A 27,054-nucleotide genomic window follows, 5' to 3' on the forward strand; every position below is an offset into this window, starting at 1 on the left:
ACAGTTTAACCAGAATACAAATTTTCATTTTAAAAGGCAGTCTCTATACAATCTCTGCAGCTGTCCTGCCACCCAGCCATTCTGTAGGCATTCAGACACTTCACTATAATGTTCCAAAAATCAATAGCAATTTATTCTCTCTTTGGACCCCAAGCAACAAAAGTAAATAATACTGTCACCTCCAGTCTGCCTGCAGAACATGGTCACAAAACAGTCTTGCCACGATAATACAACCCTATATGGTTCTTTATCTATGCTGGCTCTGTTGATTGTATTGGCTTTCATAAGGGACAAATACTTCAGTGAACTAACACAAAGGGGTCAGGTTCTTATACCACAGCCAAAAAAAAGAGAGAGCTTGAGGCTAAATTAAGAGCAACATTTGACCCCTCTCATTTCACCTATGTTGATTTTGTTAGGACAGAAATAGAATACACGTATAACCTCCTCAATCATTTTTTTTAAAAGAGCATGCCTCTTTGAGTGAGAATATATGACACCTATTTGGAAGCCTCCACTCACCTTTAAAACCTTGTCCTTCAAAAAGGTCAGCAGCTGAACTGTTATTTGTTGAACACCATCCATCATGGGCTTGGCACGTCACCAAGTAAGTAAGTAAGTAAATAAAGCCCTCATTCCAAAAGGATCGCCAGCCTACGTTAAAGGAATGGCTGGTCAAAGGAAGCGTTGCAGAGGACTTCCATGGAAATTTTACTGGTCATTTTAGATTTTGCCTGGTTTGTTATTTCACTGTTCCTAAACTGGGATTAGGCAACGGATGAGCTATGCTGGAGCTTTTTTGGACACTAAATCAACTAACTCCTGTGTTGCGAACTCCAGACTAAAGACAACAGCGGCAACACATGGACCGATGAAAACTGAGGGCATAAATGTATATCTTTATGTATATCTTTATAAGTTGCAGCGAAGCGATATTCAAGAGTACAGTCCATATAGTATCAAAATAAAATTCATCCAGCGATATAATTTGAATGCTTAAAAATATCTGTCGATGCAAATAGCAGCAAATAATAGACAGATAATGACACTGTTTCGACGTGGTCTTCCTCAGTGTTCAACTCAGAGATGTATACAGTCAACTCCTAAGGAGCAGTGGTCATATTTTTTGGAAGCATTTGGGGCCTTGCGTGTCATGAGAAAAACATTACAGTTTGGGTAGGCAAGCAACCACTGGCTCCAATCTCCTTCATTTCCTTTTTGCCTTTCTGTAAACGGTGGTTTGTTTTTTTCTGCTGCTGCTGACGTGGTCTTAGGAAGTTTTGGAGGAAATTTCCTCCGATTATGCCTCTGTGGAAGGGTGCTGTGTCCAGCAGCTATGGAAGCGGTTACTTTTACAACCCACCCAACAATTCCCCTGCCAGGATGCTCTTCCCATCCGACTCTAAAAGGAAACGAGGCTCTTAGTCTCGATAACAGAACCTCCTCAATCAGAAGCAGCATGCCTGTGAATACCAGCTGATGGGGAAAACAAGCCTGGCTAGTCACCACTGGAAGGATGAGGGTGGGCTACATGGACTCTTGATCCAATCCTCAAAACTCTTATGCTGCAGATTTCAAATACATTTTTAAAAGCAAATTTTGGATTAACCAAGCCTTTCTTGGCAATTTACGGTATAAGGACTTGTCTTTGTAGGTTGGGGGCGGGGGGGATAAAATGACCCCAAGTTGTTCTGAAAGTGTTCACACAAAACATAAGCACAGGACATGCACCTTGCATACAACAGTTCATGATGCTGTTTCAGGAAGTGCATAGGATACTAGCAGAATGTTCACTGTCATTTGCTCCTTACGCCCTGCAGTGTAAGTTATAGGTCGCAGGAGAGTGCAGGAAAAACCACATCATGGGTAAGCACATAAGACATTTTAAGACCTATTGATTTCATGCCAGTCTATATTATACTTCCCTTTCCGAATGGTCACTGGTTGTTCTTCTAAATCAGAGATTCTCCATGTTGCCATCATGATGAAAAAGTATGCAAGAAAGATTCTCTTGACTACACTCAATGGACCAGGTCAACACATCACATTTATTTTTCTAGGGCTACACCTGTTTTGTGGTATTCGTGCAGGTACTTTGTCAAAACTCTGAGCCTGGCTATATTTCTTTGCTAGGCCTGTGACAAATCTGGATACGCTACTGGTTGAAACTTTCATAAGAAACTCCGTTGGTAACATTTGTGCTTTTCGCACAAGTTTTAAAGAAATAAATAGAGAGCTTAGGGACTCACAGCTCCACAAGAATCATTTACATTTAAGGAAGGGTTTTCCTTTGACAGGCAGTGGGTGCAAAGGGTGCAAAAGGAGAGAGAAATTTAGATAAAAGGCATTTTAGGAGCTTATAACATATAAACAATAACATTATGGAAATATGAATAATCCATAAGTGATATCTGATATGTCATCCCCAAATGTGATTTGGAGGGTTGAGAGAATCCCAGAACAGATTGAGGGGTCTCATAGGGGCTGAAGAAGGGGATACAACTCAGCCTTAGTATTATGTTGAATACAACCCCATATCTATTTTGGCAGCTGTCCTTTTTTGTTGTTCATGGATTTTTCTTCCATGGTTGTGTTTGTGTTTTTTCCTACTTTACTCCCTAGTTCTCAAACCCAGTGTACAAATGTCACAACCATCTATTGCTGCCACCAATCACACAATATCTACTTTGTACCTTCCCCCAAATAATAATGATCACCATGAAAATAAAAAATCTGACAGCCAATTAAAGTTAATACACCCTCTTTAACACCCATCCAACCCAAGAGGCACCATGGATACCTGATTTAATGCAGTTTTCCTTTTAAAGACCGGGACACAGTAACACCAGAATATACTGCAGACATTTATGAAACTTCTAGAAATATATGAAGGATTGTTTATTTCATTATCTAATGAAACAGTAAATAACATGTTGTAAAAAGTAATGCATGCTCAAATCACAGGCAGGAGAAGAGAAAACTTGCTTCAGATATAAAGCCTGGGAGATCATCATAAAATTAGCTATTGTAGGCATAATCATATAATAAAAATCATTCCAGCGTATCTACTGGGCACATCAGGTAGGAACTATCAGGCACATCAGAAGGTTGCATATCAAACAGCCACTGCATTGGAAACCACTTTAAATTGCTCCCCATGGCAGCTGCTTCCAGGCAGCAAGCCATTTATATGTTGTAGCTCAGCACACATGACCAAGGGATTTTCTATGCTGAAAAAGTAGTAAAAAAATCCCAAAGCAATGGTTAGTTCAGGTGTCTAGCCATTAGTTTCTGCCTTATGCTAAGAAAAAGGAAACAAGCTCAAGGTGGCTTACAAGTTGCAGACTTCCTATAAACACCCGCCCACCTCTCCCTATATTTAGGGCTTGCACACATGACCTTACTATGCCATCGTGTGTCGTCTGTTGTTGGGACAGGGGCACGGCAGGAATTTTCCCCACTTGGCTGATTGGCTGGTGCCATTTGGATTTTGCCTACCGAGTAGCAAATAGTCACAACTTGTAAGGTTGCGGATAGGCACTGGTTCAGGTGATAGGGGTGGCAGAGCGGTCTGGCCATCCCTATGTGATGGGTATTCCATTAAAGGAATCCTGGGACTCTTGATTGGTCAACCCTGAGAGGGGTTTTGCCTTGAGCCAGAGTCCAGGGGGGCATCTGGCTGGTAGACTGGCTTGACCCCGCCTTCCACTATGTCGGGTGTTTACCCAAGGCTGACCTACGGTCTGCCCTGGGTCAGCTCTGCCTGCAAGTGTGCAGGGAGCTAGTTGAACCAGAGCCTATGCAACCACTCACTTGATTGTAATCAATAAAGTGGTGGCCTAAATTCTGCCAAAAACCAAACCAAAAATTTGAGTCTTGTCTTAATTTATTTGGGGTGGTCAAAGGGTCTACACGTGCAATTGGTGAGACTGAAGATATCTAAATTCTAAATTCTGGAAACGATGCCTTATGAGGAACGGCTTAGGGAGCTGGGTATGTTTAGCCTGGAGAAGAGAAGGTTAAGGGGTGATATGATAACCATGTTCAAATATATAAAAGGATGTCATATAAAGGAGGGAGAAAGGTTGTTTTCTGCTGCTCCAGAGAAGCGGACACGGAGCAACGGATTCAAACTACAAGGAAGAAAATTCCACCTAAACATTAGGAAGAACTTCCTGACAGCAAGAGCTGTTCGGCAGTGGAATTTGCTGCCAAGGAGTGTGGTGGAGTCTCCTTCTTTGGAGGTCTTTAAGCAGAGGCTTGACAGCCATCTGTCAGGAATGCTTTGATGGTGTTTCCTGCTTGGCAGGGGGTTGGACTGGATGGCCCTTGTGGTCTCTTCCAACTCTATGATTCTATGATTCTATGATTCTATGATTCTATGATCTCCTTTCACAACTTCACTTCTTACTTTAATGCAAAACAAAGGAGAAACATTAATGACTTGACATCTGTGAGCTCCCGTTTGTGAAAAGGGAACCTGAGTTAATAAAAGAGGAATCAAGGCCAAATGAAAATCCCAAATAAGGCGTCATAGCTTATTCTACAGATCAGACATATTACGTAATTGTATCCAACAACTGGGTTGATCACATTCAGATGTGAACACAGCCGTTAACTGGGGACTCCCTTTTGTGTATAGTCCCCCCCCCAAAAAAAGTATTGGGTTTTTCTTTTGGTGACTAAAACAAGCACATCAAACAATAAAGAACTTCATCTGAATAATACAGATGTGAAAACTTCATCTACTGTAAGATGTAACGCAGCTGGCATTCCATTACCTACTACACATTTCCCTTTAGACAAAGTATTTAATTTTCTTGATTTACCCTCATCATTTCTTGATGATGTTCCAGTCAATTTTAAATTAATAGACTGCCTTCATTTCAAATAAGCAGACTACCCTTTAGTAACATGTTATAAACACTACAAAAGACAGATTATTTTTGATGATGTATGCCAGCTCCTCCAATTTCAGTGTGTCTTACTTTGCTATTCTGAACTCAATCCAATTGTGTCTGGAATTGGGGGTGGGGATATCTTAATTCAGGCTCGAAATAGTTCCACAACTAACCAATCAATAGTATGTACCAAAAGTCTGTAACTATGTGAAAATTAATACCATCCATGTTATGGGGGTCAGAGTCAATTTAGTATTTGTGGAACAATACTGAAACAAAACATGTAAACCAGAGCTGGATTAAACATTAAGCAAAATAAGCATGTGCTTAGGGCATCAAGGGGAGGGGGCACCACAGAATTTTTCCATTGCCTGTTTAGTGCAACAACAAAAAATGTAAAAGCAAGATTCAGTCACGCTTATTTATAAATTTATAATTATTTATAAAATAATTATAAAATACAATATTGAGTGTGCCTTTCCAAATGTAGACATTTGCTTTTGTATATTTTTAACATTAATGGTCACAAATGACTCAGCTGAGTGTTCATTTTCTCAGTTGAAGTATATTAAAAATCCCAACAGAACAACTATGCAACAAGGCAGGCTGGATGCCTTATCTCTACCAAGTATAGAAGCAGATGTGTTACATAAGATTGGTTTCCAGGATCTGATCAAAGACTTTGCAATTAGAAGAGAAAAAAAATCAAATATAAAGTGGATGTATACAAAATCAAAACTTATTTTCCATCTTGCTGTAGGTTTTTGTCTCACTTCCAAAAATAAAATTTTATTTTCATTATTGTTTATATTTTGAATTAGATATATAAGGGGGCACTAAAATCTTTTAAGTGCTTATGGCCTCTAATGTCTTAAAAAATCCCAAACATTTCCTTCCTATTTGGCCCAAAGGGTTCTCAGAATGGCTTACTAATCAAGGATAACAGCAGTCTCTGCCCTCAGGCTTGCTACTTAAAAGAATGCACAAAATGAAAAAAAGGATGCTAAGGAAGAGGAAAAATGCAAATTTACTCTGCAATTCTTAAAGTAAAAAGTGTGCAATGACATTGATATAAAAAAGTAACGGTAAGCATCCACTTTAATTTTGTCTTCTAGTAACTGTTTCATCTTAAGCACTCTTGTGGTAAACACAAAGGATGATCAATATCCCTTCCAGATTGTCATAGGCCATACTTTACGCTGTAGTGTTTCTATCAACGCTTGAACATAAATGCCCAATTGCTGGGATGATTGCTGACAGGCTAACACTTACCTGTTGTTCTCCTCTTGTACCAGTTACTATAAATATCAACACAATGGCATGGGGTTTCATTTTTTTAGTTTTTAAAAAACAGAGTAGTGGAGCTTAATAGGAGAGTTCGCTATTGGCGTAACACTTTCAGGCTCAAAGATACTCATCTCTACTATTTCTGATACATGATTTGCCAGTCCTTTGGAGACATTCAAGTATTGATGCATCCAAGTCACCTTTCCTCCCTTGTTAACAAGCAACTGTTGTGTTGTGGAGTGTTTGGGGGGTTGTTGGTTTGTTTAATGCTTCTGATTTGTCAAGACCTGACGAACAGGATGGTTTTTACAGAGTGTACCATTTTCACTCCTTCAGGAGACTACAAGGCCACATGAAACCAGGCTAGTTATTAATTTTTAATGGCAACTTCCTTGGTTCATGACAGGAACATCTCTCTCTCTCTTTCTCACTACTATTCGTACTGAAGAAAAAACTTTGCAAGGAAAGAAAGAAAAACAGCATTCATACGAGTGATTTTCCAAACTGTCAAGTAACCCTCTCCACACTGACTTCTCCGCCGAGAAACCAGGCACACTGAAGATGATCCAGGTGTTCTACAATGAACAAGCCGTGCCTGATGTGTCTCACCATCCCTCAGCACAACATTCTCCTGCTCGTCAACAACATCCTATTTTCTCTGGGGCTCCACAAAAGAAAGTTTGAAACCCACTTGCACCAAAGACAAGATTTAAGAGGATCAGTTGCTAGTCTATTGCTCAAAAGTTTCTCTTTTAGCTTTGACATGGCTTGGTCACTCACAGTAGATGGTAACTAACAGGCAGCCAATAAAGCAGTCCACCTTTTCTGTTCGGATGGTCAACTCACCTACAGGGTGAAAGGGAGCTGTGGAAGTTCTGGGAAGAGGGTGCTTTTGGGGATGTTTTGGTAGTGCCTGAACACTGCTCCAGCACTTCAACAAACTGAATAGACTCTTCTCCGCCAAACCTTTATTAGGCATTAAAAGTACAGGCCATCATAATACATCCATATACAAAAATTTGAAATATATACAAAGAAACGGCCATATAAAATATGCAACATCAAGGATTTTCACTGGCGTTTACCGAACAGACTATTCAGTTTTAACAATTTCAAGTTGAAATGTCAAAAATTGGGTGTTTCATGCACTTCTAATGGATTCTATCAGCATTCAGATACCAAATTCTACTTACTCTTAAAGCAATTGTTACTCAGCATATGACGAAAATGCCAAGCTAATTGAATTAGGAATTCAGCTCTTCTGACTGCCCATACAGCAAAGATAAAACCCATCTATTGCTAATTCTGTCTGTAGCAACGATCATATGATTTTACCGACATGGATGTTCCATATATTTTGAATGATGTGTTAACACTGTTAACAGTATTGATATTCACTGGAGACACAGCATATTGAGCAATGGTTGAAACTATTCTCCTTATGTTCATGTCCCAAGACCAAATCTAAGGAGAAAGAATTCTACAGCGTTTACATCCCATTTCTAAACACTTTAAGAGCCGAATCCCACACATGTTAATTAAGCAGTACCTCCCAGCAAGTTCAATTGGGCTTGTTCCAAAGCAATCATGCAGAGAGCGGCCTCCTCATTTCAAGGGGGAGCATCTGAAGCAAAGCCCCCTAAGGGCTAAAGTAGCCTCTACAATCATGAACAATGCAAAGTCATATACACATTTGGGTGACTGGGGGCTTATTATGGCAGTGGCTGGGTATTTCTTTTCTTACAAGCTTTGGGGTTTTGTGTGTGTGTGTGTGTGTGTGTGTGTGTGTGTGTGTGTTTGAAAAAGAGACACACATCATGGCAAATCTCCCACCACCAAAATCATTTTTTAATTTTTTTCCAGTTTCTATGCTGTTTTAGTGATAGTATTCAGATGATGCTATTATTTTATTATATTCCTTTTGTATTCCTTTTATATGTTGTTGATTGTGTGGGTTTTTTTTTGTTTTTTGGAAGGAACCCTTGTTTTGAAAAGTGGCATAAAAGTTCTTTTTAAAAATGTTTGTGTGGAGAGCGTCAAACTGTACCCCCTAAAGCAGAGCAGCAATATGGCCTCCTCCGATTTGCTACCACCAATCAGGGGTGACACATTGGCTGGGGAAACCCAGACAGATGGGTGGTTTATAAATAATAAATTATTATTATTATTATTAGGGGTGACCATTTTGGCTTTACAAATAATGAAAGGGACACATGACTCATACGCTTACTCAGAAGTAAATCCTACTGTGTTCAGTAAGATTTATTCATGGGTAAACATGCTCAAGATTTCTCCAACAATATCCTGAATAGTCCGATTTTTTTAGTTGCCTTTGCATCCACCTTGGCAATAAACTGAAACTGCTCCTCTGCAGCAGTAGTGCTGTTGTGACAAGCCACTAATTTCACAAACAAGTATTCCACAGAAAAGAAATGCAGATAAGCTGATTAAAATAAATATGTGACCCAAGGAAGGAAGGAAGGGACATCACTACAATGGGACTTAGTACAACCCACTCCTATCTGGTATCATATTTACAGCAGCAACAACAAAAGCCATGCTAACACCAGCGGCCTTGATTGGGATTCGATCTGACTGTTTTGGTACAAAGCCCATCTCCAGTGCTTTCAAGTCAAACGCTGACAACTGTCAATACTAGCTGATCTTGTCCACATCTGCCATCTGCAATGCAAGGCAGTATAATCTATATAAAGGAATGAGAAGGAATTGAAAATACTTTATAGCTGTTCAGCTTATGGGAATAAAAAAAAGCATGTAAAATCAATGTCATTTCCCAAGTGCAGCCTATTATCAGAGCCCGTTAAAGTATTTACTCAAGCTCAGCTGAAATTTTTCAGAAGACATTTTTCTGAAGAAAAAAAAATCAGGTAATTTTTGTTTTACTCACCCTCCCTGCCCCCTTATAAAAAGAAGCCCCCCCTGCAGGATTTTCTCTACACGTTCACCACCATTTTTTATGGTAACTGCCACTTCCGGCCCTCCCTAAACACACACACACAGAGAGAGACCAACCGACCGACCCCAGGACAACACTAGGCAGTGTGGCAAGTGCAAAATTGTGGATGTCCTGCCAGCACGGCTGTTCCTGCCACTTGCACCAGCAGCAACAGAAGAATACGGTTAGGGAAAGAAGTTGTGCTACTTTCACAGCTAACAGTGAGCCCCACCCCAGAGAATCCAACAGAGGACCTCACTTTACCTTGGAGAAGTTCAATGAAAGGTTTTCCTCAGTCTCTCTACCCACAAGTAGGGTGCATAATCTGAAGAGGTCATTTGTACATAGGTTTCATAGGTGTTAAACAAGGATTAAAAAGGGCATAAAATAAGAAACACATTAATACACTTGAATGGAAATAAAAATAAAATGGCAACCTTTTTGCAATCACTGTCAGAGCAAAACCATAGGATGAAAAATAATGATTTCTGGTTTACAATACTGCATGGGCATTTTCATCTGCTATTGTTTGAACAAGTGGTTTTGTAAGCAGACAAGCAAGCGGGCATTCAACAAAAAGCTACAGTGGAAACATTTAAGTTCTGTAAATCTGTCATGCTCAAGTGGTTGCTAGTTTTCAGTACAACTGTACTTGACACTCTTTACCTGAAGCTTCAGAGATTAAAATAAAAGCACCACAGCAGCAACATTCAAAAAAGGTCGCATTACACATATATTGTCTTTTTTATTTATTGTATTGTTCTCCTCTGACCACCTTAGAAATATATCACGGTGCTGTCTCTCAAGATGCCATGGTTACAGCTCAGGCATTCATTTTAATGGGCTGAGAGAGTGGGTGCTTTGAGGATCAAACTGCCATGGCTTCTATTATCAGATGTCTTCCTGCCATTCACTAGCTGTGCAAGATGTGATCAGGCCCGGTTTCAAAGACTCGCTCCACTGATTATAGACAGTCTTGTGTTTCTGAGAGTTGTAGTTCTGGCAGAGAAAATGCAAGGTTGAATCCCTGCTGACAACTGTCATGCCTGCCTGTCACCCCCAGGCAGTGCACAAAAACATTCTGGGTGTGAATTTGGGCCGCTCCCCTCTTCTAGGCTGAAACATGTGCAGAAACCCGACTGAAACATTTTGCAGGGGATTTTCTCTTTTCACGAAGAATGTTATTTCACAGTTGTATCCTGCTTCGAGTCCCAGGATAAGTGGATTTAAAAATAAAATAAAATATAACTAACGTGCATTTGAGGAGTTCCGAGTAACAACACAGTACAGTATTACTCTCCATACATGGAGATACAAGTCACTCCCTTGAAAAACAGCACAGAGATTAAGTTTACAGCTTATTTACATCCTTTATACTAAATCTTAGTTTAGTTATTAGGAGGAGCCTGGCTAACTAAGCCTAAAGCCCCTCCAATCCAAGACCCTATTTCAAATAAATAAATAAAACCCCACCCATCTGGCTGGGTTTCCCAATCATGTGCAGATGTCTCTGGGAAGTTCATAGGACAATAGTCCCCCGTTGTTTGTTCCTGGTGCCTGATATTGACACATACTGATTCTTATGGTGGCTCCATTTAGCCACCATGGCTAATGACTACTGCTGGGTGGTGGTGGGGAGTAATTGTGAGGGTGTCAGTTTCCACAACATTTGTACCTTCCAGACCACTTTCTGGCAGTGTCCCTTGAGAATACAGAACTTGGCATCTTTAATCTTGATAGTACAGATTCATTTGTGTGCCTGTTTTGAAAGACTACAAGATGGCACAGAAATTGTAGGATTGGTATACATCGGGTGGCTAGATCAGCTGAACTTCCAGTTCTACATTCCTGTTTTTCTTCACCATAATAACTGAAGCTTTTCTCATTCTTTTTTAAGGAAAGGTCAGAGGGGTTTACGTCATTCTCACACTTTGTTACTTGTTATGTTCAGCATCCTATTATACAGTCGCTGAGAATTCTCCGATTTGATTTACAAATGTCAAACTGGCACATTAGTTCATGTGTGTGTTTTACTCTTAATGGGAGAACACGCAACATTCCCAGCTGGTCTGCTTGGTAGCCCCGTTTGGCCAGATGCCTGCCTTAAAAAAATGAACGGTGTTATTCAGGTAAAATAATAACAAAAGGAGTATCCTACACACTCTGCAGTTTTACTTGCAAGTAAAAGCATCAACCAGCATATTTTGGAGGAGATGGAAACCAGGCAGTGCTAAATAATGAGCACATTTATTATAATAGGCGCACTTAGCTTAGGAAAATCAATGTTGCAGGAAAAAATCCCACTGCTTCAAAAACCACCAAGAACGCCCCCCCCCCAACCCATAGGTACTTTATATAATTGCAACAAAGCTCAAAGTACCTTAATTTTACAGTAATGATATATAGCAATGCAATATGTGTGAGTTTCACTCAAAGTGAAACAAGGACAGCCAATATTGCTAGCTCTTGTCTTTCCCCACTTCTGTTTCATCTGTGCAAATGACAGAGTAAATTAAGCCTCTCTGTTTAGAATGTGCTTTATCTTCCAAAGGTTGCTTCATTATATTCCTTTTCAGAAATTTAAGATTTAAAAAACTGTATTCATGTTAAATCAGCTTTCTAATCTGTGCCACACAATCTCATATTGCAATGGTTTATAACCAGTTCTTATTCCAGTTCAGGTGAGCTGATGAAATAAACAGCTCCAAAAAAAAACCCTGCATTTGCAGAATAAAGTAAGATCTAACAATGCAACCTTAATATAAATGTTGACAAATGCTGACACAAGTTGTCAAGAACCATTTCAATGAGCGACAATGCAAATAACCATGGCTATCTAAGTCCCGTGCAGCACTTCACTTTTATTAAGAATAGCAATGCACAGATATGGCATCACAATCGGGCGGGGGACAGATCCCCCTGATAGCCAACAAGAAGAGAAGAGAAGAAGTGAAGGATGATACTGACATACAGTATATTGTGGGAGGGCCATAGAAGATACCATACCTACTGATGGTACAGTTAAGGAAGGAGAATGTAGACCGGCAGGAGGTCCATCCACTCCAGGTTTCCTTGCTCTTACCTCCCAGCAGAAATGGGTGAAATGACAACAGCTGATTAGAGAAGGGTTTTTCATGGGTATCTGGACGGCAGAGAGAAGGGCTAATTCAGGCATGCTAGCTCTGCCCAATATTATTTAAGAAGCTTTCCCCTTCCCACATTTCACAGTGCTTCGTTCAAGAGAACAGTATCACTATGAAGCTTGCCAACTCCTCAACAGGGCCTAGGACAATTCTTTTTTCGCTCATCTAAACTGGTCTACTTGCATATACAGTGGTACCTTGATTCTCAAACATCTTGGTACTCAAACAACTTGGAACCCAAACACTGCGAACTTGCAAGCAAGTGTTCTGGTTTGTGAACTTTTTTTGGAAGCCGAACATGCTCCATTTTGGGTGTTCTGCTACCGATTTGAGTGCCACACTTCTGTTTTGAGTGTTACGCTGAGGTCTGTTTTTGTTATTTTCTGACTTTGCTTTTGCGGCTCTTTTCATTTTGTTTTTGTGACTGTGTGGAACCCAGTTCAGCTAGTGATTGATTGATTGACTGCAGTACACTGTTTATTGCTTTCATTTTATGAATCAATGGTCTCATTAGATAGTAAAATTCATGTCAAATTGCTGTTTTAGGGCTTCTTTTAAAAGTCTGGAACGGATTAATCCATTTTGCATTACTTTCTCTGGGAAAGTGCGCCTTGGTTTTGGAATGGACTTCCGGAACGGATTAAGTTTGAGAACCAACGTACCACCATATGTTTTTGCCTTCCCTGACAGATACAGCAGCCATCTTGAAACAGTGGCAGGTACAAAACATTGCCTTGTGAAAATTCCAGAAGAGTCGGTCAAGGGTGAGGAATTCTTTACTTCTGCAGAATGGGGGTCTCTTTGAGATAGCACCCCTAAGAGCAGGGGTGCCAACTTGAATAATATATTGGGGGGGCAAGTGAGCCCTAACCTTCATAATCGATCACATGATGTGGTGCGCAGACACCATTTGAATAGCAGTGCCCATCAACTTTGGGGAGGCCTGGCTTCCTTAAATATTTTATTGGGGGGGCAAAGACCCCTTGACCCTAGGAGTTGGCTCCTATGCCTACTAAGAGTCTTGGTGGATTTTAACAAACCAAATGCTAAACTCAATGAAACAGATGCTTTATCTCAATTTCAGTTATTGCATTTTTAGTATTAGATTTACCAAAAAGAAAATTAAAAACCTATGGCATAAAAAAAAAACAGTGACGCATTTGGAAGGCAGAAGAAAATTCTACCACATCTTCGAATACAATGTGCACAATATGGGCAAAATCCACCAGAAGAATGCTCGGATGACAATCTGCACCTCTTACGCAGGTAAACTTTCACAGAACAGGTATGCTCTTGGAAAGAATAATGCAAAGTTCTTAAACGCCTCTGCAAACTTCAAATGCTTAATTGAAGTCAAGCAGCCAAAGGCCTATGAAGATTTGGCTTTAAATGCTAAAGCACTGCCGCACTAGATATTTTAATGTGTGTGTGATGCTTACCTGTATGGATACAAACATGAGTGAGCAGCAGGGAGTCTGCTATTATAAGAAAGGAGGGCATAAAACATAAGCATCACAAAATCAAGAGGCAAATGAAGGCGCTCGACTCTCCCTTTATTAGAACTAGAGAAAACAGATTGTGTTCATCTTGCTTGGGGCCAACAACCACATTGTGTGGAATTCAGCCAGTCTCTATCACAAGGCTCACTTAGGAGGTTTGCTATGTTAAGGAATGAAGCAGATGGAATATTTTCTTCCAACAAGATAATTCTGGAGAAAACTGTTAGAAGTACTGGGGGAAAGTTTTTAGCTTAATCTGCTATTTCAGGAGATTAAAACAGGGGGAGGGGGTAGCCAAGGAGAGAAAGAAGAGCCGAATAAAAACAATTTTGCAGAAACAGAAATATTCCAATGGAAAACAAACATTTGAAGTGCTTGCTGCCAGCATTGTAAACTAGCTGATATAAATGCAGCTCCTACATTTTGCTTGGGACCTGGATCTACATAAGGAGGTCCACAGGTTTTCATACGGGGCAAATCAAGACTGTTAGAGGCCCTAACTCAGGCATAGGCAAACCCGGCCCTCCAGATGTTTTGGGACAACTCCCATGATCCCTAGCTAACAGGACCAGTGGTCAGGGATGATGGGAATTGTAGTCCCAGAACATCTGGAGGGCCGGGTTTGCCTATGCCTGTCCTAAAGCACTGAAAAGTTATGCTGCCCTCCAATATGTAATGCAAAATAAAAACAATACTAAAAAATGCAGAATCTAGAACAGGGGTCCCCAGACTTTCTGCGCGGCGGGCCGGTGCCCGCCGCGCCGACCGCACGGTGGGCCGGAGGGCAGGGGAGTGCGCGCGCAGCGGGCCGGAGGGCGGGGGAGTGCGCGCCTGTGCGCATGCGCATACGCACACGGGCGGGAAAAAAATCGCCAAAAATCGCTTGTGCGCATGCGTATGGGCCTCCCCCGACCCGGAAGTGCACCAGAAATGACCTCTTCCGGGTCGGGAGAGGCCCATACGCATGCGCACAAAGGATTTTCGGCGATTTTTTGCCGATTTTTTAGATCGTCGCTGCGCCGCGCGCCGTGAGAGCGGGCGGCGGCAGCGGGCGGCGGGAGTCGTCGCGGGCCGGATTGGAAGGCCGATTGGGCCGCATCCGGCCCGGGGGCCGTAGTTTGGGGACCCCTGATCTAGAAAGTACCTGCGCACATGCCCACAATGGACCTCAGGTTTCCCTAACTGAAGGTTGGTGGGAATTGCTCAAGGGGAGGGAGCAACAACACACAGCCCAAAGATATCCCATCAAGCACTGCCCACTAGTGTAGATGAGAAATATTGGGATACGGCTGCAGAGACATACAATTGAGAGTGCTCACGTGTGAACACAGGTGATTCACATAAACAGTGACCCATGAACAAACAAATTAAGACTGAAAAGGGCACAGCCCACACGTGTGTAGCTGGATATAATCATGCAATAATTGTTCATAATTTTAGAGAAACCGGTAAAACCCTAATTTCTTGTCAACATCAAGGAGAAAGACGGGGAAAAATAATAATCATGTGGATAAGCTCCAAATCAGGATTTTCAGAAAATTCCATTCCTAGCAGCAGCTCATCTCCTGAAGAACACAGAGAGACAAGAATGTATACAATCCGTTCTGTGACAAACTTATCTCACGTCTGTGCCCCATTCAAGGTGCTACTGTTAACCTTTAAAGCTCCACAGTCTTGAGACAACATGCTTTATGGCCTGTCTTTCATTTTACAAACCCCTCACACCAGTTGCACTCATCAAATCAGCTCTGTTCCATATTACTTCACTACATGAAATCATCAACAGCTAAGGAAAGAGTTTTTACAATCACTCTGAGGATCCTGAATGACCTCAGAGTGTGGTCAAATCTTGTTTGTCCTTGATGACATTCTGGAGGAGTTACAAAACTCATCTATTTTCATCTAACCCTGGAGAGCTGGATATGATAACCGTGTGATATAGTTTTCATTTGACAAGTGTGTGTGTGTGTGTGTGTGTGTGTGTGTGTGTGTGTGTTGTGGTTCAAATGGAATTATTAATGTACAGTATTTTTATATTCTATGTGTTTTAAGTACTGGGTCTGGATTTCTTTTTTAAAATTCTAACCCATTTTTGGTTCAGGAAAACTGATATGTCATGATTTAGTATAAAAAGAGAGAGAGAGACTGGGATTGTGTCTGCACAGAAGGAAACTTTGACCTTTTGACTACATTTTGCACCTGTGTAGAAGAGCAGAATTCTAAATATAAATAATAGCACTTATTTGGAATTCTGCTCATCTGATAATCAAACATCCAGAGTAAATATTTCATAATGACCAAACAGTTCTGTTTTTTAATGCTAGGTTAACACAAAGAACATCAGTTGTTACAGTTAAACATTAAGATATATACAAGAGTTTTGCATCAATGCAAAGCCAGGTAGCACTTTTTAGTTTTTTGTTTTAGTACCACCAAATCTTGTTTAATGCGGAACTTCAAATATTCACTGCCTTAGCAGCACTTAAAATTTAGATTGCAATATCAACAAAATTGCCCAACAAAAGCTACTGCCAATCCAAATAATGGATGCTTGCAATGATCATGATGTTCATGTCACAAGGCTTTAGTTAGAATAGCTTATCAAAAATTCCAGATTGAACAGCAGGGAGAGGATGAAGTTTAAGAGCATGAGCAGCTACGTAGTTGAAAGTAGTGCAAATCTCAAGTTAGTCACCAACTCACTAGTTAGCCTTAGGCAAGGGCAAGGCACCAGATCTCAACCTCAGCACCATTCTGCAATCCTATGCACGTGTAATTGGAGAAAAACCCCACTGAGCACTGTGGGACTTACTGTGCTGCTTAAAAAAAAAAAACAACTTAATGAAACCAGCAACATCACTTAAAAAACAACAACACTCTGGGGATCAGACAGGAGGGATGACAAAAGGAAAGGCACTGAGCAGAGTTCCGGAACCAAGGCAACACCGCGAATGCATATATGTCAGTCTCACCTTAAAAAGTGGTGGGGTACAAGGCAAAACCTCCCCAGAAGATCCTAACATTAAATGCTGATTATCAGTTTGACACAATGGTAAAAGGATGAATTAATAGCACATAACTGAAGAGGGTCAACATAGGTGAAAAGGCCTTAAGAGAGCTTGAAAAAGAAATATACTTGAACAAGCAAAAAAGAAAGAAGCAGAGAGAAAAAGAAAGCCCACTAAAATTCACATTATGTAAATACTAATCAGTTTTGTCCTGCTGTCATTTCTTTTTCATTGAGGGGAGGGGGTGAAAAACAACCTGAAAGATCAATGAGGATTAGATCAATGAAAATCAGATTTTTAACATTAAGTTTCAGTAATCTGGTTACGAAGCTTTTAGTGATATTGTAATTATTCTGAAGTCTCGAACAGATGTTTCTACTGAATGTATTCCACAGAGGATACCAGATCAGCAAAGGCAAGAAACGCAAACCAAAATTATTTCAGTTTATTAGAAAATTAAGACTGAAAAAGGAACCCAGCAGGGCAGTACAAACATAAAGCTGATGATCAGGAGCAGCGTGTAGGATATAAACACACTGTCCCCAAAGATCTTAACCAGCTTCTGCAGTCAGAAGGAATCCTGGAGAGAGGCTGGTGTCCATGTACGTCTGAACCATGGTTATGGGCAACACAGAAAGAACAAGGGGAAACCACACTTTTAGTTATTTATCTTTTCCTCCACAGAAGTCAAGGTAGTGTATGTGGTTCTCCCCTCCCCATAAAATCCTCACAACAACCCTGTGAGGTAGGTTAGGCTGAGAGGCACTGACTGCTCCAAGGTCACCCAGAGAGCTATGGCTGATTGGGGATTAAACCCTGGTCTCCCATGCCATCTCTCTCTACCCTACAGAGGGAGATGGAGGGGTTGGGAGAGGGCCCATGCAAGCCTGTAGCTTGCTTCAAAACTAGTAATTTTTCCTCTTCTGCAAACACAGAAAATAAGGTTTCCATGCATGAGACCCTTCACTAGATTTGGTGCGCATGCATTATGTTCCTTACTGGAAGTGCTTTTTTTCAGCCGGAACTCACAGGAATTTAGTTTCAGCACCTCTCAGGTGGACACCATTGCCGTTAAAAGAGAACAAGGGAGGCGTTCGTGATGAGTTCTGGAACCTCTTTATCTTGAAAAACAGCACTGCTTACTGGTTTGGAACATTTAATGCCCTGCAAAAGTTAGTCTTGGTAGTGCGCTGCATCTGTTTCGGATGAAGAAGACTGAATTGATTCAAACTCCTCAGCATCTCTCTCCTTCTGACCGAAAGGCAGCACATGAGATTCTGCAATTTAGTACACGCTGTACTCGCCATAGCGTTTTCAGAATGCAAGCAACGGATCAATTAAGCTGAATCACTTTCTTCCATGCAACTGCACACAAAATGCTTTGCATTTAATCATCAAAGGACTCTCCACACAGAAAATGTGTAAGGCAGAGGTTCATCGCATGGGGCGGGGCTGCGCTGCAATGTCAGTCTTCTAGGCGAACTAAGTAGTTCTCAAACTGTGGTCTGTGAGATCCATTCAGGTGGTCTATGGAAAGGTCACAGAACAGTCAATAATATACTGTACTGTATATACAGTACTTGGTGCTGCACCTTCTGCTGATGACAGAAATTGTGGTCATTCTCCTGGTATGCCCCGCGGAGGACCTTAAGGTCCACAAACAATAATATTCTGGAGATCCCGAGTCATAAGATGGCTAGATTGGCCTCTACTAGAGCCAGGGCCTTTTCAGTACTGGCCCCAACCTGGTGGAACGCTCTTTCCCAGGAGACCAGGGCCCTGCGAGATTTGTCATCTTTCCGCAGGGCCTGCAAGACAGAGCTGTTCCGCCTGGCCTTTGGGTTAGACTCAGCCTGACCCCTGTGTTTTTCTCCCTCATGGCTTGGATTTATGGCCTACTTGAAATGAGGCTGCACTTTAAATTTTAATACTGTATTTTAATCTGTATTTTAACTAATTGTTTTTATGTTTTATTGTGGTTCTGTTGGTGTCAGCCACTTATGGCCTACTTGAAATGAGGCTGCACTTTAAATTTTAATACTGTATTTTAATCTGTATTTTAATTAATTGTTTTTATGTTTTATTGTGGTTCTGTTGGTGTCAGCCGCCCTGAGCCCGGTTTTTGACTGGGGAGGGCGGGGTATAAATAAAAATTTATTATTATTATTATTATTATTATTATTATTATTATTATTATTATTTTACCAGGATTATTGAATAGGTTAAAAGGGCCCCAACCTAGGGCACAAGATTTTCATTGCAAGGCTCTTGTCATGTTTATGGTTTTTTGTCCCTTAAAATGCATCAGTTAAAGGGGCTCTTCTCAGTGGCATGGTTTACACACCATAATTTTCATGATATGGTGCTGTTTCTCACAGTGGTGAAGTTTTTTGTTGTTGCTTTTCCATCTTTAAGCCAGAAACAAAGCATGTGTGTTATCTAAACTGGTATCAATCACACTGCTGCATTGCATATGTAGTTTAACTTGATTAATTTTATCAGCTGTGCAAGTGGAGTTTTAACATGATACGTTGTATCAGCTAGCCTGTGTTTATGGTTCACATTGGAATCAATTCAGCAAAACTATATGTATTGCTTTTATTAGTCATAGTTTTGTCTGCTGTGTACTCTTTTGAGTTTAATTTGGTAGAGTTTCCATACCATGGAATATTTTTCTACCAGCACTTGTGTTTGGAAAGTTCTGGGCACTTACCATGTAATCCTATTCTTCTGAGTAAACATCTAGGTCTCTTGCTACCCAGGGAGACTTGCTCTCGGGTATGTGTGTATAAGATTGCAGCGTTCAGTTTTCAAATAACTAATATTCCTTAGTGTCCTTAAGCATGTATAGTCTACTTTCTGTAGTGCAAAAGGCAACCAGTATCCATGAACAGAGGTTTTGGATTATTCTCCTAGGTAGTATAAAGCTATATATAAAAGCTATATTCAGTTGTGAACATGCACCACTTAATTTTCATAGCAACCAATTAGTATGCATGAATGTTCAGGAAATATATGCATTAGAACCTCGGAAATTTGATTTAAATTGACTATTTAGATCAATCCACCCTGCACATAACAGCTACTGATAGAGTTAGAGGCCTGATAAAATATTCTTTGCAGGTAGTATTTCTCCACTGCTGTCCAGAAAGGAAGTAGTACTTCTACCTTGGATAACAATAACTGTCAAGCAAAACAAGGTGCAGCAGACTGGCACACGATATTTCAACAAATGTATGCTTTATCAAGGACTATAGAATTTTCCTCAGTATTCCACATTATTTACTGAAGAACAGAAACACACACACACACACACACACACACACACACACACACACAGCTTTTTACTGAAAGCCAGACTTTCCACAAATTCCCTCTGGAATGCAAGACAGTAGCAAGAAGTAAAATGAAGGGAGCTATTACAAATACTTCACTTAGTATTTTCAGTGACTGAAAAGAAAAAAAGAAAAGAGGGAAAAAATCTACACAGACTAAACCACCAAACTTAACTTTTAAAAGCTTTTTGGATATTCAGACCAAGGATGCACAATCTCTTGGGGATATAAAAAAACACATCATTCAGAAGTAAACGAGTTTCACTACGCAACCCTCACAGCTTTTCTGAACATTTCACAGACATTCCAGTCCACTTGTGAACACCTAAATCCATGAATCAACCAACCACAAAATGCATCTCAAAATATACAGATCAATTAAAATGTATCAAAGAGCATTTTAAAAAACATGGCTGAAAAAACATAAATATGTATCTGTTCATTTTTGGATAAATTACCATAAATTACTAATTACCAGTATATAAAATCCCAAATAACTGAAGTGGAACCTGTAAAGATTACTATGTTGAGGTGCATAAAGATCCTTGGGATAAATAAAATAAGAGGCTTATGGGAATGATCTCCTTCTTCCTTCCATTAGAATATGGTTACATCACTGGTGTGGTCTGGACCACAATATAACCGCAAACTATATTGTGTTTAAGTCTGCTTTTTTCATTGGTTTAGGCATGTCTAAGGCTGCAACCCCATGCACGCTGTTCTAAGAATAAACCTCACTCAACACGATTGGGGTTAATTTCCAAGTAATCGTATACTGGATTGTGCTGTCTCTGTTGGATGGTGGAAAATTGGTTTAAGCCTTGCTTCCTTTTCTTCCATGGTCTTGCAAACTAGAAAAAGTTTAGTGAAATTGGTAACTCAGGCCCGATAGCTATGAATCATAGCAGGAATGATTTGTGACAGATCACATGTTGGCAGAAACTTCTATTGTGAGCAGAACCGTCTTTTCCATTGGTGTTAGTGGTTTGTTGCACCAGGGCGTCGGCCTCTCAGGGGCGCGCAAGCGAGTGGGGGAGTTGCACGGCTTTGCCAGCAGCCTCCCCTTTCCCTGAATGCCCGCCAGCTGCGCCCCACCAACTATATGGCTGGCGGGCGTGCAGCTTCCTTCCCAAGCCTCTACAGGAGGAGAGCGATCCCCGCAGAGGCTTAGGGTGAAGCTGCACACAGCTTCCCTCCCAAGCCTCTGCATCTGCTAAAGACGGCCATGCTCCCGGTCGTTGTCCTCCTCCTGTTTCCTGGCGAAAGGCGGCGCACAGCGTTCCCGGGCTGCTGTCTCGGGTGGCCAACGCCAGAGAGCATGTCTGCCAGCATGTTTTCCTGCTTGATCGCCTCCACCACGCCGGGGATCGGGGCTGTGGGGGAAGCAGAGGACATTTTCCACTGCCCCCTCCCTTGTTTTGGAGTTGCTGGGGGGATGATGCCAGAGGGATCTTTGCACCACGGCGCCAGATATGCTTAAGACAGCCCTGAGTCCAGCTGTTTTGATTAATATGAGCGGGCCCAAGTGGTCAGGGGTGTGACCAAAAGAAGAGGAACATTTCTGATAACTGGGGCTCTCTCTCCAGCTTCTGAAATGCAATGCACATCAGAGTTGGGAAGGTGATAACCCACCAGCTAAGGGGAAGAGAAGAAAAATGGCCTGAGCCTGATTTTGCATTTGTAAGTTGGGAAGAAGCAGAGTGTGAATATATTTCACTAGGTAAAGGTAAAGGACCCCTGACAGTTAAGTCCAGACACGGACAACTCTGGGGTTGCGGCATTCATCTCGCTTTACTGGCTGAGGGAGCCGACGTTTGATCAGAGTTTTTCCAGGTCATGTGGCCACATGAATAAGCCACTTCTGGCGAAACTAGAGCAGCGCATGGAAACGCCGTTTACCTTCTCGCCAGAATTTATCTACTTGCTATTTATCTACTTGCACTCTGACATGCTTTCAAACTGCTAGGTTGGCAGGAGCTGGGACCAAACCACAGAAGCTCACCACATCGCGGGGATTCGAACCACCAACCTTCTGATCGGCAAGCCCAAGGCTCAGTGGTTTACTAGAGTAGTTTCACTAGAGTGAAACTTCCACTAGAGTGGTTTCACTAGAGTTAGCTATAATTGTGCTGTGGGCAGTCCCATCCAGGTAGCTAAAACAATGGTTCTATAGGAACCTGAAGCAGGACCAACAGCTCGGCTAGCTGTTGCAGAAGCCTATTTGCTTCCATTGTGTATATTTGTAAATAAAATGTGTCTCAGTACTTTCTCATCCAAAGCAAACTAAATCCCCCAGTCCAGCATTGCTAATGGACTTCTTACCAATGATTTGGAGAACACTGTTTATGTGCCAGCTAGTCATCATAGAAAAAACTGTTTAGAAACTGCTGCCTGCTTTTGCTTTTGTTCTTACTTCCCTGTTCCTTGTCCCTTGTATGTTGTGTTTTGTTAAGATTGTAAGCCTACGGATAGGGATTTGTCTTATTTGATTGTATATAAGCCACTCTTTTTTGGTTGAAGAGTGGGGTGCAAATGCTCTAAAATAATACTAAATAAAAAAGAGTCCCCTTTGCTTAATGGGAAATTTTAATTCATCAAAACAGATGTTTCAGAATAGTTCTTTTGTTTAGGTTTGCCCAATGACCTCCACCAACATGAATGATCTGAGTTCACAGGGCCCAAGCCACAGGTGAGTGAGAGGATGAGGTGGCTGGCTGCTCCTTAACTTATGTTGTACCACCAAGGATACAAGTGAGTGGCTTTCTTCTGCCTATGCCAAGAGGGGATAAGCTGCAGAACAGAGAAGCAGACAGCACTTTCTCTAGCTTGCCTGAGCTCAAGAACCAGGGCAGTGGGACAGGGCAACAGTGCCCAGTCTCTGCTACAGGGCAGCAGGAGCTAGAAATAAGGTTAAAAAAAAAAGTTCCAGGAGGAAGAAATAGCTGTTTACTGATTGCTCACCTCTCCTTGCCAGCAACAGCTGCTACGGTAGTTTGGCTGCTGCTGCTTTCAAAAATAAGTGTCACAGTGAAAACTTCTCCCAAAGGGGTGCTTAACCTAACCTGGTATTTTGGCTCTCACCCTGGGGGTGGCCGAGTGTGCAGTACTGAGCAAAGTAGCATGCAGATGGAGGAGGCAGTGAGCTTTGGGTGTTACACAAGAGTAGACTACTCTTTTTAGGAGCACGGTGTCCCTACCCCCCCCCCCGCCCCAATCTCTAACTAAGGCATTTCTGTTATAGGAACAGCATTACTGTTTGGATCAGAAGCCTGTTAACTACCTAAGAGCTTGGTTGACTATAGTGAAAGATACGTTCGTTTTTATTTGTTAAGTGGGTTGGAATGCAAAAAAGGGGGGCATACATGTGTATGTATATGGGCGTGGAGAGAGTAAGTAAAATGTTCAGCGGGTATTTTGGCAGTGTACTACGAGCTACATAGAATTTATATAAACAGGAGCTCACAGGCTGCGGTGTCACGTGGGTGTATTTCTGTGTTCATACATAGGGATTAGGATATTCAGCAAAACTGCACTGTTCCTGAAAAACCACGAAGACCCTTCACCCGCCCACCATTTCCCCGTTGTGCCGGGAGGGGATCAAAGGGGGACGCTGCATCCGGGTCCCACTCACCTATCATAGCCAGCGGAGGGGGGGCGCTCACACAGCCTGCCCTGTCCACCTTCACAGCAATGCCAACCTTCAGGATACAACGCTCCCTGCAGGCCGCCGGAGCTTCAACCCGAATACTGCGCAGGCGAGGTTGAGGCGCTTCTTGCAGCAGTGCACTCTGGGAAACGTAGTCTCCTTTCCTTGCTCACTTCCCCGGCTTCGCCCTGCTAATGTATGGGTGGCTGTCTATAAATAGCACGTAAGAGGACGTCGCTACAGCAATAATACACAGCACAAGCAAATATAGGTATCTGCCTCCCGCCGCCGCCTTGTTGTGTTCAATACTAGGAGACAGGAATAAAAGCGACGCCTGAGTCCCGCTGCAGGCATCCAGGACCTCGGTGATCTAAAGGGCGGGTGGAATAATTTGCCCTCAACCTTTGTGAGGCGAGTGGGCGCGCTGAGCACGGCATTCCTCTACTGCTTCGTTCACAGGCATATCCTATGACCTTTTTGCTTTTGCTTATCACGCTTTCACTAGCTTTAGGAGGTGGAGAGAGAGATAGGATGCGTATTTGGAGGTGCAGCACATCCATATAGCAATTTTTACGCAGGTGTAAGTCCCGCTGGGTTCCATGACTCCCAAGAAATGTGTCAAAGGTGAATCAAGTGTGAATTGAAGTGTTGGAAAAGTAACAATAACGAAGTGTGAGTTTAAAACACTTCCCAGGATATTTAAGCTGCAATCCTATACCTGGAAGTAAGCCCATTGAATTCTGAATAGACATGTGTATTTATTACTATTATTGATTTATTATCCACTTTCTAAACCACAGTCCCAAGGATATTTACATACTGGATAATTAAAATGAGTTAAAACACGAAAACAGCAAAGATATGGCTTGACTACGGCAAATGCAGCACAAACCTGCTACATATCTATTCAGAAGTAATTGTCAATGAATTCTATGATGCTCACTCCCTTTGGCTAACTAAACAATCTATGGACTTTTAAACTGTATGGAGTGGTATTGTTTTTGTTTGTTAGAATGCTATGTATTGTTTTTATACTCAAACCGCTCTGCCATCCTTGGATGAAAGGCAGTATAGAAATGTAAATAAATAACTAAATAAATGTACATAACCTAAGGTTGCAATCAACCCCATTTCTCTGAGAAGAAGACCTATGAAATTAAATGACACTTCTGAGTAATATTGCAGCCAAGTTACCAAATGAAATAATGTTTAGTTTTATCAAGTGTGTTCAGAGCACAAGTTACCAAAAATTATGGGAACTTTATAAAAAAATTTAACATCATTGTACTAAAATCTAATATGATATGCCAGTCAAACAAAAGCAGTAAAACATGCATAATGTGCATGTGTGTGTGTGTGTGTGTGTGTGTGTGTACACACACATATTCCACAGAATTGAATATATTCCATAGAATGGAAGATGGCAGGATCCCCAACGACATGCGCTTCAGGCACCAGGCTCATTGGTGAATCAACTGTTACAAAGATGTCTGTAAATGAGACATGAAGGCTGGCAACATCAACCCCACCATGCTTGCAGACGATCACAGTGCTGAGCGACAGACAGTCAAGTGGTTTATCTGCAGCAGTGATCAGAGGAGGAATGATATCTGGGAGGAGCAGAGAGAAGAAATGCTGTGATGCATCTGTATCAGCACAACCAGAAGCCTTCATCTTTCCAGTTGCAACAAAACATGTCTCTCCCATATCAGTCTCTACAGCAACAGCAAATACTGTAACTCTCCAACAGTCTTCTGTTGACTTCACCCCTGAAGGTGCACTTGTCTCCCAAGACAGACAGAAGTCAGCAATAGATAATATATATTCTGTCCCATGAGTTCCCACCTATGCAGTTGCTTTTGCAGGAGAGTGATAAGTTAAGCTCCTTGGAAACGAGTCCTGTTTATTTCAGCGGAGCATGCACAGGATTTCTGCACTGTCTGTATTATCAGCAATTCTATACGAAACAATGTTTTGGAAATAAAGGAAAAGAAAAATAATTCACAAGAGGTAGTAGTGGAGGTGATGACGGAGAGGCATCCTTCTAGTGGTGCAGGCAGCAATAAAACTGCTAGCACATTGCAATAAACTTCTAGTACATTTGCAAAGCTAAATGTTTAGTTTCAAAGTGGATGGGGGATCGCATGTTGAGATTCCCGCATTGTAGGGGGTTGGACTAGATCACCGTCAGGTGCCTCCCAACTCTACAGCTCCGTGGTTCTATTTCCATGAGAGGTGGTATTTTTGTCTGTATTTTTTCTTTTCTACGGTGCTTCCCAGAGCACAATCCTATTAACCTTCCCTCCGGGACCAGGAGCAGACACGATTTCTCATAATAATAGGACAACCTAATTTCCCCTATCTTCTTCAACTGGCATAAACGTTGGGGCGTTCAACAGCAGGTGAGGAGGGCGCAGCGACCGCAATATGAATTATCGAGCATGCTCTGTCCTTTGTCCTCTTTAACCTGCCTCAGTCCCGCAGGAGCTTCTGCCGGGCCCCGCTTCGCCTCGCGCAGATCTTTGCACGCCTTTCTGGACCTTCCGGGTTCGAGTCACTGGCAGGTTCTCAGCCAGAGGCAAAGAAAAACCTCGCCTCAACTGAGGGCAAGACAAGAACGCGAAGGGTTTCAGCTGCTGCTACCGCGCGTGCGCAATGAGCCCAGCTTCGCGGTTGTGTCGAAGCTTCCGACACGGGCAGCGTTCTCGAGCTGCACATGCTCGTTGTTGACGCGTCGCCTAGCAACGGAGTCCCTAGAAGCGAGTTGGTGTTAGAAACAGGCCAATCTTTCCCCCCTCCCCTTCCCTTCCTTCATCCCGAATCTACACAGAAGCCTGCTGCGCGGGGGCTGAGGAAGAGCTGATGCAGGGGGACGGAATTTAGGAAGGGGAGGAGTGTTTAAAAAAAGAAAAGAAAAAAAGGTCGTTATCGGTTTTTTTGTTTTTGTAAATTTCCGTCCTCAAGTTTTTTTTTTTTTTAAATTTCCCAGCCTCCTCCTCCAGCAGCCACCTGAGGTGATGGTGGCGGAGAAAGAGGGCTCCGGCCCCCAGAAGGACAGACCCCCACAACTGCAGGAGCCGCTGAGGCATACCAAAAGATGCAAGAAGCAGGTCAGCGATGGATTCACCGTCAAAGCCATGATGAAAAACACCGTGGTATGTGTGACCAGCCAACTGCAGCTGGCTTTCGGTTCATTTGGTTCCCCCCCCCACGCCCCCTGGAGCCACACCGGGATCGAAGGGGCTGCAAACTCTTTCGCGAGAGGTGGGGAAGGGCCAG

General features: G+C 42.0%; 2 protein-coding genes across 3 annotated transcripts in view; one reads left to right on the top strand and one right to left on the bottom strand.

The window, feature by feature from the left end:
* PRKN (parkin RBR E3 ubiquitin protein ligase) overlaps nucleotides 1-23,861 on the bottom strand; it is a 611,971-nt gene extending 588,110 nt beyond the window's left edge. The window contains exon 1 of the mRNA XM_035108599.2: nucleotides 23,761-23,861. Within this exon, the coding sequence (XP_034964490.1) occupies nucleotides 23,761-23,767 (7 nt within the window). The 5' untranslated portion in view covers nucleotides 23,768-23,861. The remainder of the gene's footprint in view (nucleotides 1-23,760) is intronic.
* Nucleotides 23,862-26,540: 2,679 nt separating this feature from the next.
* The window catches only part of PACRG (parkin coregulated), a 207,116-nt gene continuing 206,602 nt past the window's right edge, over nucleotides 26,541-27,054 (top strand). For both annotated transcript variants that reach the window (XM_035108596.2, XM_060272802.1), the window contains exon 1: nucleotides 26,541-26,930. In XM_035108596.2, the coding sequence (XP_034964487.1) occupies nucleotides 26,793-26,930 (138 nt within the window). In that variant the 5' untranslated portion in view covers nucleotides 26,541-26,792. The remainder of the gene's footprint in view (nucleotides 26,931-27,054) is intronic.

Source organism: Zootoca vivipara, chromosome 3 (genome assembly GCF_963506605.1).
Source record: "Zootoca vivipara chromosome 3, rZooViv1.1, whole genome shotgun sequence".
Classification (NCBI taxonomy): Eukaryota; Metazoa; Chordata; class Lepidosauria; order Squamata; family Lacertidae; genus Zootoca; species Zootoca vivipara.